This window comes from Labrus bergylta, chromosome 5 (genome assembly GCF_963930695.1).
Source record: "Labrus bergylta chromosome 5, fLabBer1.1, whole genome shotgun sequence".
NCBI classification, from domain to species: domain Eukaryota; kingdom Metazoa; phylum Chordata; class Actinopteri; order Labriformes; family Labridae; genus Labrus; species Labrus bergylta.
Window position 1 is genome coordinate 19450135 of NC_089199.1, and position 13177 is coordinate 19463311.

Here is a 13177-nt window from a genome sequence, read left to right on the forward strand (position 1 = left end):
AGTGGGCTCTAATTAGAATCAACAAACGCACATTTTCTGTTTTTTCCTTCAGGTGCTGGGAAAAAAAAAAAAAGAAGAAACACAGCGTCTGGTGATGCACCTTCCATATCTTTAAAAGAACAAAGATGAATTAATGACTTCAAACACAGCAGAGAGGGGAAAGGCTTGTCAAAACATTAGCGCCTCTGACATTTAGCAGGAGCTTCACAGGGCCTGCTCCCCTCCGGGTGTGTCATCTGTTTAATCATCAACATGTGAAAGAGGCGACGAGCTGCACGATCGCTTCGCTTTGTTTCAGACAGCTCGTGTCACTGCAGCTCTAAATGACGCTGCGGTCTCTGTCCTGCAGGTGATGTGTTGAGCTTCTATGCCCCTGAGATATAATGATGACAGTTATTACTTTAAACTGTCTCTTATGAGATATTACCATTTTAAATGGTGACAATACCAACGGTGGTGATTGTTTTTTTTTTTAAAGAAAAGTCTGAAGAGATTTTTGAGAGTCTGGATTCTTTTCATTCTGCTGCAGTTTCATGTAATGGTTTAAAACAAAAGGCCATGAATATTTTAAATGATCAATCTGTAAGAAATTGACTGAATTAAATGATAAATGACCTTACTATATCTTCAGACAGTAAGGAAACATTCTAGCTTCTCTGATAACAAAGCAGCAGCCAGTATGTCCTCCTTCTAACTTTAGATTCTGGTCCTGAATGCTCTGGATTTGTTTGGACCAGAGAAGGCCTTTTTGGGTGCCCCTAGGTTAGCCATGCAGGCAAACGGCAAACCAACAGGTGTTGCAGCAACGGAAGCGGGCAAACAGACTGGTTCAGATAGAAGTGATTGTACCTGACCTTAAAAAGCCTCTGCATGTTTCTAACAAGCTCCACGAGCAGAAACGTGCTCAAACTAGGATCAATATTGGAGATGCTTTCGGAAAATGGAGAGAGGTTAGAACGCAGAAAGGTTTACAGACCGATGCAGAGCTGGCTAAACACTGAAGCTTTACCCCCAATTTCCACATACTCTGTGTGCGCCGCAGTCCGTCAGCGCCACGCACCAGGCCGTAGTTCACTGTCACTCTAGTCAATCATTGTGTTTCCACACTTTCGGTGGATAAGCAGGTCATGGTTCAGGAGGATTTATGTGCGCCTTCTCCTGAACGGTCTTGATAAGCCCCTTCAGTCCTTCAGTGACTCCAGTATATCAACATGATGCAGTGCAACTCATTTTCAAACTGTATCGTTCGCATGAAGTGATGAATGCAAACAATATAAAAAACAAAGACCAGAACCGACATCAATCCGTGAAGTTTTCTGTCCATTTTGAAATTAGAATGTTTTTGGAGCTGCAGGCCAGAGTCAAAGTCTTTGTTTACTTCCAGGATTTTTTCCTGCAAGAATTTCCCACCAAATGGGGAGAATATTCTCAGCTTGGTTCTGCTTGTAAATGTCTCCGTTTGAACACAGACCAAGCTTGAGGTCATTGGTCCATGATTTGGACCAAAGCAAATGAACTAAAGGTGAAGAAAATGCCCTTAAACTGAATATGAAACTGAGCCCAAACAACTTAATCTAGTCTAAAACAAAACAAACACGTCGATGAATGAAATATAAAAAGGAAGTCAGACTCAGAATAAATATTAAACTCACTTCAAACGTATCACTTCTCTTCCATTCAAGTTTCACTGTCTTGGGTTTTCTTTAGATGCCTAAAGAACAATGCCAGCGTGTGCTGTTTTACACAGTTTTCTTCCCCTCCTTTTGTCTGTCTCCCCTGAAAACTGATTGATCAGGTACATCAGGAAAGAGTGTCCCTTCCACACTAATTGAGACCCTGTAGATTCACCCTATTTACCCAGATATGCATAAAGATTCTGGCAGGAAATCTTTATGCGCAAAAAGTGAAAAAGAAAAGTTAACTCAAAATCTAAGGCTGCTGTTTACAAGACATGAATCTGAGTGGTTACTATCAAACAAGAATTAGACAAGTGGATAGTTCGACCTGCTGCGACCCATTTATAACTGAGGAGTTCTTACCAAACACGTTGTAGTAGCTGCAACTTAATCCTTTGGGGCAATAAGGTCAGAGTACGTCCGCTAAAAGAGGGTTCAGAGTGTGCTTTATGGATGTCAACGGTGTGTCAAGTGCAGTTACTTTCCAGTTCAGGCAGAGGCGCTGCTTGTCGACAAGCAAGACAGCCATCTGCTTGGGGCCCCTCACCAGTAGGGGGCACCCCAAGGGCTGACAAACTTTCAATGACATGTTAACTTCTGCTGACTTCCGCGGATGACATAACGGTGATGATTGTAGTTGGAGGGGTTGTATTTTTTTAGTTGTTTTTGATTGTTTTTCACAAAATGGTACTATAAAATCTTAGATTTTACACCCCGGCTTTACTCTTTTACTCTAGAAATCATGTCAAAAAGAGCCCAAGTTAAAAAAAAATACCAGAATTCCCATTGAGTTGCATCGGACATTTGAAGTGAATACAAACTTATCGTTTTTTTACACCCATTAAAGACTTTCCCCTTCTAGATAATGATGACAAGTTCTCTGTACATGGAGTCAGAGTGACCACCACAGCTGCTCAGCAGAATTATAAGGAGGACACTTTTAATTAGATGGAAGGTGGTGATGTGAGATAAAACACTGTCAGCGTCACACAATGCAGAAAGCAAATATGTACCAGCTTCAGTCTCCTCATTCAGCGTCTCCGTCTGCCTTCCCGCCGTTGCTAGCATCTCGCGGAAGATAATGTCTCTGTTTATCATGTCAGGCTTGTGTGGCTCGCCTCCAGGAGGACCATGCCAACATATTGCCTTTGAAGTGTTAATTGGATGTGCTGGAAGCCATCTTTGTATTTAGATTTAAAAAGAAATATATGAAAAAGTGTGTGTCTCTCTTAACTCACACACATCTAAACTTAAAGCAAACATCGTACTCAAGTCTCAGAGTCACTGAATGTTCTGCTTTGATAGTTTGAACATGAATTTATAATCCCACTGCCACAGAGTTCTTCTCCTTGATATATGCTGATGAAATTTAAAGGCTTTTAAAAAAAGAACAAAGTTTAAGGCTGAAGAGCGTAAAGGAGGATCTCATTGAAGTTGGAAGAAGAGCAACATCTCCAAGATTGTCTTTCCATTCGGTATAACATTGGTCAGTGTGTCTGAATACTAAATTGACTTCTCTAATTCAGGTTGACTTTTTCAATAACGCTACTGAGTTAACTCAATCTAGCCGACAGACAGCTCGATGAATTACCCTGTCACTCACTTGGAGTTTTTGCATTCGCCGCTAAACTCCCAATCCGCTCGGCCGTAACACAATTAAGTGGCATCAAATGAAAATCAGTGTTGTTCTGAGTACATTTGCAAAAGGAGACACGAGGGGGCCCAGTCGGTTTCAAGGGGATACAAGGAGAGTGTGGCAGATTAAAAAGGAAGAAGAAAGGGTGTTTGTGTGTGTCCAGGTGTGTCTGGGATGGAGTGGGAGGCACACTAGAGGACAGCCATTGGTACAAAGGGACAGAATAATTATCCAGAATAATACAAATGGTATATGCGATCCATAAGGTTTACAGAGATCCACCAAAAGCTTTTTGAAATGACATCTTTGAATATGATGTCATGTATACAATGGAATAGTGTTGTCGTACTTTAGATCAGCCTGGTTCTGAAGGCTCGACCACTTTTTGAAGGTCTTGCCATCTTCGCCCGCTCAGTTAGGCATATTCTTTGCAAACTTATTCTTTGCAACCAGCATGCGTTTCTGTGAGTCTACAGGGCCCTTCAGTCATGCCCTTTTATGGGCATAAGTGGGCGGTTACCTATGCTAGTTTAGTTGCAAACAGGCACACACTGTCAACATACGAACACAAGGAGATAAGAACACAGCTGCAAACACATCAGTCATTTATGAACATTGTTGGTCAATCTGACGGAGAGTCTTCTTAGAAATATTCTAGAGAAAAATCTAGAATAAATATATCAGTGTATGCATTTAAAAGCAGTTTAATGGTGCTGAAATCTTCACCAGTTCTTTCCAGCCTTTGCAAGATTTTGTTTGCTCTCTCACGTCCTCCAGCCTGTTTGTACTCTCTTTAACCATTTCATGCTAAATCAAATGCTTTTAGCTTCTGTTTCATAAATTCATCCCTAGATATAATAAAACAACACAAAGGCAATCCCACATGCTCCGTCCTATTTCCATACATGACAGTGTAACTCCTAATTCATTAGTCTGACGCAGGCTTGGAGTCAATGGAAGCCTTAGAAGAGGCCGTGCTTCATTAGCCACAGTGGACAGTTTGCTGCCAGATTAATAGCTGAATACCGAGGTCATTTGTCTGTTTATTTATTTATCCTTTAGTTTAACTCATCAATGAACACGGGCACCCAGCGTGATTTATACCGAGAGTTCAAAGCAAATTAATCGAAGAACTCCTGGGGTGGACTTGTAGAGACGTTATTGATAGGACGCCCTCATAGCCTGAATCCCGTTGCATGTTCTGCTCAGTCCATTTGTCTAACATATGGAAGTGCACAGCGTGTGAAGCTGTTATCTTTAAGGGAATTGTTAATCATCTCAAATCGTGCAGAACCTGCTTATAAAGGCCTAATGTGGTACGCTGTGCAGTTTAGCCGTAATGAAATGACTTACCTTTTTATAACATTATGCAAATCAGTCGTTTTATCTCCATGCTACATACACGGGACACTCAGCGGCCCGTCATTTTCAAAGAATATTAGAACCCGCCCCCCCCACTGTCTCCTGCCTGCACCCCATTGTTTTAGAGGGTCCATATGAAAGCCATCCGGGTGCTGCCGTCCGCACCAAGACAAGGGAATTAGCTTTCTGAGTGTCCCTTATCTCACTGCCTCCACACTCCACCCTGTGCACTCCCATTCTCCTCTAGTAATGAGTATCTACCCAATTTAGTTGCTTTTCTCTCCGAGGGGGAATAAATCCGGCATAGTCCTTTAGATGAAAGAGCCCGCAGGTCCCTCGCCTCTCGCCCCATGACCTTAATTGACAGGAAATTGTGTTTGTCTCTCTCCCTCAGTGACAAAACAGGTTTCCAACAGGATTTGTCTTCATGCTCAGTGCGATGACCTTTGTCTCCTTGTCCTTCTTTTTTTATTCTCCTTACAGCTGCTCCAAAGGGTCCTAAACTCTTAATGACCCCCACAAGGGCGAAGGTGGGGGACACAGTGCGCATCACTGTGCAAGGATTCCAGGTAGGATCGTCTGGGGTAAGTGCATGGGGTGCTAACAAAATGAATGACCATCTATTAAAGTAGAATGGTGCATTTGTTTCAATAAGCTTGTTAAGTTTTCTTCTTTTTTTTTTTAGCCATCAGAGCGACCACTCTGATGGGCAGAGACATCTTTTACTCAGTCTGTTCAAGTATGAATGCCAAATACTAATTTGTGGAACTGTGAGTCACATTTCAAATTGTTCATTTAATTTAAAAGACTCAAAAACACAACGCAGTGTTTCAGACTGGTTTATATTTCAACTTGAGACATGAAATATATAACTAAAATGAATCAAGCACAAGAAATCTATTTTGCTTATATCATGACTGTCTATATGATGTCCGATGTCTGGTGTCTTTTTTGTTTTTATTAGCCCAGCCTGTTCTCATTCCAAAGCTGTCAAATACTGAATCTTTGTGAATTGGATATATCTCTTCAACAAGGCCCATTTGCTTTACACATGTATGAATAATGGCCATTTTAACCATGTTTTAACAGCACAGAGCTTTGAGTACAGTATATGTTGTTTTGTGCAGGTTTTGCAGAAGCATGCATGATCCGCACAGTCGCTCCATAAATCAGCAAATGCTCTTAGTAACATGATAGATGAACTGCTTATTGGGATTGAAATCTAGTGCTGGGAATTGGTCAACATATGCAGTTGATCTTTACCATTTAGTTTTAGTTTTTAGCAGACCACATCACTTTAACAAAGGGTTGAGAAAAAGACAACAAACACTCCCTTTTTGCATCAGAATGAGACTGAAGGCTGTGACAAAGAATTTGTATTTGACGACCTGGGATGAGAACGTGTTGAATGGCAGCCATGAAATGCTTCCAAGTAGAGTCCAAGTAGTTGTTTTAAGATTCCCTGCTCTATAATCCCAAAAAGGAAGAAGAAGGAGGGGGGGCTAAAGGTATAGCAGCAAAGAGATTGTCTTTTTGTCACTTTCATCCCCTGCCAGAAAATACTGTTTCTCCTGATGTGAAGGGGCCTGTGGATGGTCCTGATCTCCCTGACAGGGTTGACACTTTGAAACCCGGCAGCTGGAGCCAGTCAGGTGAAAAGGAGAGGGCAAATCCTGATACAGGACCTATTAACAGCCCACCGCACACATCGCCTTTGTTACTGCTCTGTTTCTGCCTTAGGAACCTCTCGGAATCAGAAGGCAGATCTTTTTTTTGATCGTATTTCACTCTTCCGAGGCATTTTTTTTTTGTTAAACCTGAAATTCAACTTCTGCATTGTTTTTTGGGTTAGTGCACCAAAGTATTGACCGCGCAGTTTGTTAGATGTGTTTATGTCTGCTCAGTGACCGCGAGAATCATTTGAACTTTTTTCTATGAACAGTGCTCAGATTGGTTATTTTAAAAAACAAGCTTGACTGTGGCGTAAAGCCAGTCAGGCCCTTCGGCAGCATGCAGAATAATCAGAAAGCGTACTTTCAGGGCTTTTTTTTCCTCCACTGGACGTGAGCTTCAGGGTTTCACAAGTAGATAAGATTGTGTTTCAAGACTGATAATTTTACCTCCCGCCTTCTGGATCAAATAAGATGCCAGTTTCCCCCTCAGGTTTATTGTTTTAGGAATGTATTATGGATGATTATCCTGCAGCAAGGTTTTTACTTTGCATCCATTTTTCATGTGGCTTTTTGTACGAGATTAGATAGGAAATTGATGGTTTAAGCAACAAAGACCTTTTTTTATTTGGACTCTTGGGGTTAGGTGACAGGAAGGTCTCACTTAAACCCTTTTAGTGTTTTTTTTTTCTTTCTTAATGTGACCTTTTCCCAACAGCCTGTCCCCATCTGCTAAGTCATTAAACTCTGTCATGATTTAAACACAGACCTTGGAGAACTCTTTTGTTAGCATTTATTTTGAAAGGTTAATCAATTCACAACAGCTCTGTCAAAACAATTGCAAACAGCAAAATTAAGATTGTTGCATACTCTCACATAAGTGCAGGAGGTGACTTCAAGCTGTTATTTGGAGCTTTTTGTGCAAAGCATGTTTGTCTGAACTCTGAAGTGTTTGGTTTGTTTTGGGCATGTGAGCATGATATTCAGACTTGGGCACATGCCAAGGGAATGCATCATCATTGTCTGCTGCAGGGAAGGATTCAAAATGTGCACTTTTCAATGTCAATGTCAATGGAGAGGGATGTTGATAGTGAGAAGTAAGTCATGCTTGAAAAGCCATGAAGGAAGGACAGTCTGGACTGCGGTTCATATTCTGCTGTTTCTTCTTGAACCTTTAATAAGAGCAGGGTCTACACGAGGTCACACAAGATGGATTCATTGGCTCTGCGCTTCGGCTAACTTATTATGAATTTATTAAATTGTATCGCTGTAAGCTAATGGAGCAGTGAAAACCAAAATGAAACCGAACTGACAAGTCTTCAATTGTCTTTATTATCCAATTTTACACCACCTCAAACACTTAAAACATCACTAAGGTCAGACCTCCCATCTTTAGAAACCTCCCATCTTTAGAAACATCTATGTCTTTAGGACTCGATGTACTCACATATGTCGAGCATGTCCCAATGAATTGCTCCTTCCTTCAACAGTAGGCTGTGAATGTTGGAAACTCTTTTGTGTTGTGTGTATGTGGGTGTTCTGGGTGTCTGTGTGTGTGTCCACTGACAAAACATTTGCGCTTCTATTTTGTCAAATACGACAGCTTAGAGTAGCCAGACAAATCTAAATATGGCCATCTAGGCAGAGGCAATGTTTGTCAACAGGCAAAGCAGGCAACTGCTTGGGCAGCCTCAAACGTGGAAATTTTGCAATGACGGTAGGAAACCTCCCTAAGGGGGGCCCATCTGACGACACTCATTCTCGTTTCCCTGCTGAACGTGGGTTGAAAGGCCCCCCAATTGATTTTTGCCTAGGGCCCCAACGGGCTCTAGAATCGCCACTAAATCTAGGTACCCATGGCATCAGTCATACACACAGGCTGTCACAGTGTGGTGAGCATAAATAAATATTTGAATTTTGATACACACTACAAAATAGTCCCATTAAATCATGTAAGTACTTACATAGCATCAAAATCACCTGGTTACATAGTTAAATTAATATAAGGTGTAATATGCAACTTTAGAGTCAATGGAAATATTGAAATATTATATTATTGTTGGAAATATTTGAGGTAATGTAAGTAGTCATCAAATAAAAAAATATACAAAATAAGTTTTTAGTAAATTTAGACGTAAATTTAATGAATTTAGACGTTTTAGTGTAAAATTCTCATAATATTCCACATATTGTACCTTTGAAAGAAGCAATGTATGAAGTGGTTTTGCTCTGAAATAACCAAAAAGATACTTTATATATTGTATTACATTTTAGAACAAACATTACATTTTGTGTTAGTAGTTTAGGATCGTCTCTGTGTGAGTGTGTCCGTGTGGTGCAGTGAATGTGTCATCGAGGGATTATGATGTGAAAAAAGGACGCAGAGAAGCAGAAGCAGAGGTTGGGATCTAATATGAGACCCCCCCCTTTACGTGTGTCCTCTCATTATCTGTGAAGATGTCAACCCACTGACATGAATGAAATTCCGCTTCATGGAGGATGATATTTTTAAATTAAAAATGGGGGGACTGATCTCTGGAGGGCTCAAAAATGTGAAGGGGGGGGAAAAGCAGTTGTAAAGTGAAGTGTTGATTATTAATGCATGTTGTTAACTCGCCTTTGCATTACGGGATAAAATTGGAGCTTGTATTATTCATGTATCCTTTGCTTTTAATCTCTTGGCTGAGACCGGCAGACTTACTCTGCACCACCCTCTCTTCCCTCTCTTTTTTTATTTCTCCCTTCTCCTCCTTTTGTTCCCCCCCCCCCACCCTTCTTCTTTGGTTTTGATAGAATGAGGTGTTCCCCGAGCCCCTCTTCACCTGGACGCGGGTAGGGGGCCGCCTTCTGGACGGCAGCGCCGAGCGAGAGGGGAAGGAGCTGATTCTGGAGCGGGTGCCAGCTGAGCTCAACGGCTCCATGTACCGCTGCACGGCCCAAAATCCTCTGGGCTCGACTGATACACACACTCGCCTCATAGTCTTTGGTACGTACTCCTCTCGTCTCTGTAGCACGCCCACACCCTCGCTGCGGAGTGGCTACTACACCAAGAGAAAGAGTGAAATCACATTTAAGTTTGATGAATTATTAAAAGCAAGATGAATATGAAACATCTTCCTTTTAAAAAAAAATAAAAATTCCACTAGATTTATCTGGAACACTTATTCAATTACACAATTAAATGTCACAGAAAATTACATAACTCAACAAAATCCATTTCATGTATCTACAGTATCTTTGAAAAATACTTCAGAGACTCATGTGGCCGCGTTTAGGTGTGAATCATTAATGCAGCTAAGTGTGTGATTAATAAGAGATTGTATCCCTAATTGGCTCAACAACACATTCTTTCAAAGGCTGCACTTAGTGAGGATAACTATTCTCCAGCAGGGGATTTAGTGACTTCCATCAAATGGCACATCTTGTTCGGCTCTCGTTAAAACAGCAACATCAAAAAGGTTATGATGAAATCAAAGGACCTCTGCTGTTGACTGCGTTAGAAAAAGCACTTTGTTCAACGTCCAATGCCAAGGTAACATGTTCATCAGAATCTGAAGTGCTTCATTTACTGGTGTTGCTGTGGGAGCTGGACTGCTGACAGGGTCTGTTATATCTGTGTGTGGTTGCTCCTCTGGATCTGTTTACTCTGGGCACACTTGGAGGGACGGGGAAATGCCAACAAGAGCATCTTCCTAAAGCTCTATCGATGAGGGAGGTGTTAAATCAAATAAGTTCTGCTTAAGAGACAAAGCGCAATGCGTCTGCTGTACAAGCCCCGCCCACTGGAGGGGAAAAATCTGATCCTTATATTGGAGCCAGATGGTTGAATGCTTTCAAAGTGCCTGAAACAAGCTAAAGACAGGAATCAGCATGTCAGAGAAAGTTCAATGCCCTGGGTCTAAGGGAGGAAAACGTATATTGACAATGAAAGTTTTAGAACTTTGATATTAAATGATTTTAAAGAAAGCAAAGTTGTTGTTTTTTAAATATTTATTTGTAAGCTTTTATTATGGAGATAGGACAGTGGATAGAGTCAGAAATCAGGGCAAGAGAGTGTGGGGGTAATAACATACGGGGAAGGAGTCACAGGTCGGATTCAAACCCGGGCTGCCTGCTTGGAGGACTATAATCTCCATACATGGGACCGGCGCCCCCACTAGTCACAATGTTTTACAGTCAAATACAAATAAGTAAGAAACAATGTTCAGAAGAAGGAACACAAGACACCTCATGATATACACAAATATGGATAACTTCAAAATAAAACGCCAAATAAATTATTCAAAGATAAACACACAAAATTACAAAAAAATAAAACACAAGCCAAAAATGAAAGAACACCAGATTTATTATAAACAGAAAATTTTGAATCAAATTTCTAAGATAAAAACTGAAAAGGGAAAAAAGCCAGACAAAAAAATAAAAAATAAATAATAAAAAAGTATTCAAAGTTTTAACCTCCAAAAAAAGGACAAATATAAAACAGCCATACATTTTTAATATAGCACCAGATCATCTTTAAAAACAGATTAAAAACTGAATAAAACCCAGCAGGTTTCACGTATCTAAACACTCATTCACACCAATAGGGCTTTAGCTGCTTAAAAAAAGAACCAATCACAGTCTGAAGACTATTACATCTGAAGACCTATGGACTTATACAGAGACTATTTCGAAGTTTGGGAGCTTCTTATGCCACAGCCTAATCTCCCCGTGTTTGAAACACGTCTTAATGTCTGCTTGCAAACCACTGGGTTGAGAACCTATGATCTAAACATCGCCCAAAAAGTTAGGAAATTTTGTTTGGTAGATTATTTCTTTGTTGTAACAATGCTTCCTGTGTGCCACATTTGTAAGGAACATACATTTGTGGGATGAGCAGCAGAGCTGAGTACGTGGGTTGCGCACATGAAAAACTTGCCAAATTTTCTCTAAATTGCCAATATGTCTTGTTTCTTCAGACTTCAATCATCCAATCCACAAAATGACACCAAACAAGAGTCAACAGCAGAATAAGCTGTTTGACATTGGCAGAGAAGATTTGACAAGTTTTTCATGTGTTCAACCCCCATGGCACCATTTAAAATGGAAATTCAGAGGTGACAGTGTAAGATTTATTGTCAAGAAGCATTATTACAACAATAAAATAATCTACATAAAACAAATGTCTTTACTTTTTTTGCAACGTTTATGACGTCATGATGTTGGGCTGCAGAAGGTCCACACAATCCTCTGGAGCCTGGTCATGTAAAGCTCTGTCAGTGAGCACCAGATTTTAAAATGCGGTCTTTGATACAAGTCAAAGCAAGGCCTTGCATTGCTCAGCCTGAACTTCTATGGCCTGTCTGGACCAATTATTAGATCAAGATCCAAGATTCCCATTTATCCAGCTGATGGGTGTTTTTGTATCAACTAGTCGCACTTTTCAGAAAAACATTGTTGTTAACCGTGTTGCTTATGGATCAAACACTCAGCAGCTTTAAAGCATTTTATATGCCTTTTGTTTTGCGTGAAGGCGCCTTCTATTTACTTTCACCCGCCAGCATAGTGAATGGAGAGCAGCGAATTGTTTCCCCTTAGATGTTGCCTCTATAGCTGAATGAATGTTGGCTTCTTTAAACCTTTACAGGCTTGAAAGTGAACCTCTTAAGTGTTGGCAATTTTTTATTTTGTCTCTTATTGAATTAACCCCCGGGTCCACAGAACACCACCTGTGTTCAAAGTTCAATCATTGCCTTTAGAATTAGAAGAAGAGGTTTCTTTATTCAATCCAATCAGTGATGAAATGAAAAGTACGAGGTGGCCTTCGATGCTTTTAAAAAGGCCTCAAAAAGACCATTCATTTGAAAAGCCCAGACTCCAAAATGTCTTTATCTCATATTGATTCAAACCTTACAAAAGGCTTAGAGCATCTCTTACATGATGACACTTTGCTCCACCAACGTCCAACATAGCAGATGTAAGATATCATGCAAGCTGTACAAGCTCTTTCCATTATGGCTCTGTCATGTCTGAGAGCCATTACAAAGCATTTACATAACAGAGACCTGTGTTTAAAGCCCTGAGGACATGACTATATATAGATAAAGAAACAAGTGTCACAATGTTGGCCCTATATAGAAGTCCAGTCGCGTAACAAGAAACAGGAGAGGTATTTTTAACAATCGTGTGTCTCGCACATGTATGCACTTTGCCCCTGAAGTGCCCCATTAACGTGAAACAGCTCGACGCAATGTTCCCACTTCATCGAGTCTGAGACGAGGAACATCTTATCCATCATATTTCTGATTCCCCAACTAACACACTCAATGGAAAGGGTTTGGAGTTTGTCACAAAATGTACAAATGACTGGGCGGGCTTTAACAGGGAACGCTCTTTAACGGGGAAACAGGCACTTTAGGGAGGCGTTACCTTGGGAGGCGTTTTGCTACATAGAGCTCTAATGTCTATTTAACACCCCGATGCACCCTCAGGTGTCACCGGCTACGTGCCTACTACGGCCCATCTGTCTGCCTGCTCCTTGTAGATTGCTTCCACCCACGCTTAGGGGAAGTAAATGGTGATTAAGTGACCTTGGCTACAATCCCTCGTGGCCTTGAGATGAGACACTTCTCTCCCTGCCCGGGGGGTGAGGAGAGGGAGAAATAGAGAGTATTTTTGGGGGGGGGGCTCGGCTCGCTTGGCAACCTGTTCAATATACATCATCAGGAATAATAGAGTATAATGACGGCGTGGTGTAGAGACTCTCCACTGACGAGGAGAAGCGCTCATGTCTTGATGATGTACGTCTTTAGCCACCCTCAGCGATAATACCCTCAGAGATTACCGTGAAG

The 13177-nt window shown here is 41.0% G+C and overlaps 1 protein-coding gene across 2 annotated transcripts in view; it reads left to right on the top strand.

The window, feature by feature from the left end:
* The window catches only part of igsf21a (immunoglobin superfamily, member 21a), a 244804-nt gene that overhangs the window by 221524 nt on the left and 10103 nt on the right, over positions 1 to 13177 (top strand). Inside the window, exons 7-8 of one of the 2 annotated variants that reach the window (XM_020633082.3) lie at positions 5158 to 5258; positions 9138 to 9330. In XM_020633082.3, coding sequence (XP_020488738.1) covers positions 5158 to 5258; positions 9138 to 9330 — 294 coding nt within the window. The remainder of the gene's footprint in view (positions 1 to 5157; positions 5259 to 9137; positions 9331 to 13177) is intronic. The other variant, XM_020633083.2, reaches the window with a different exon arrangement.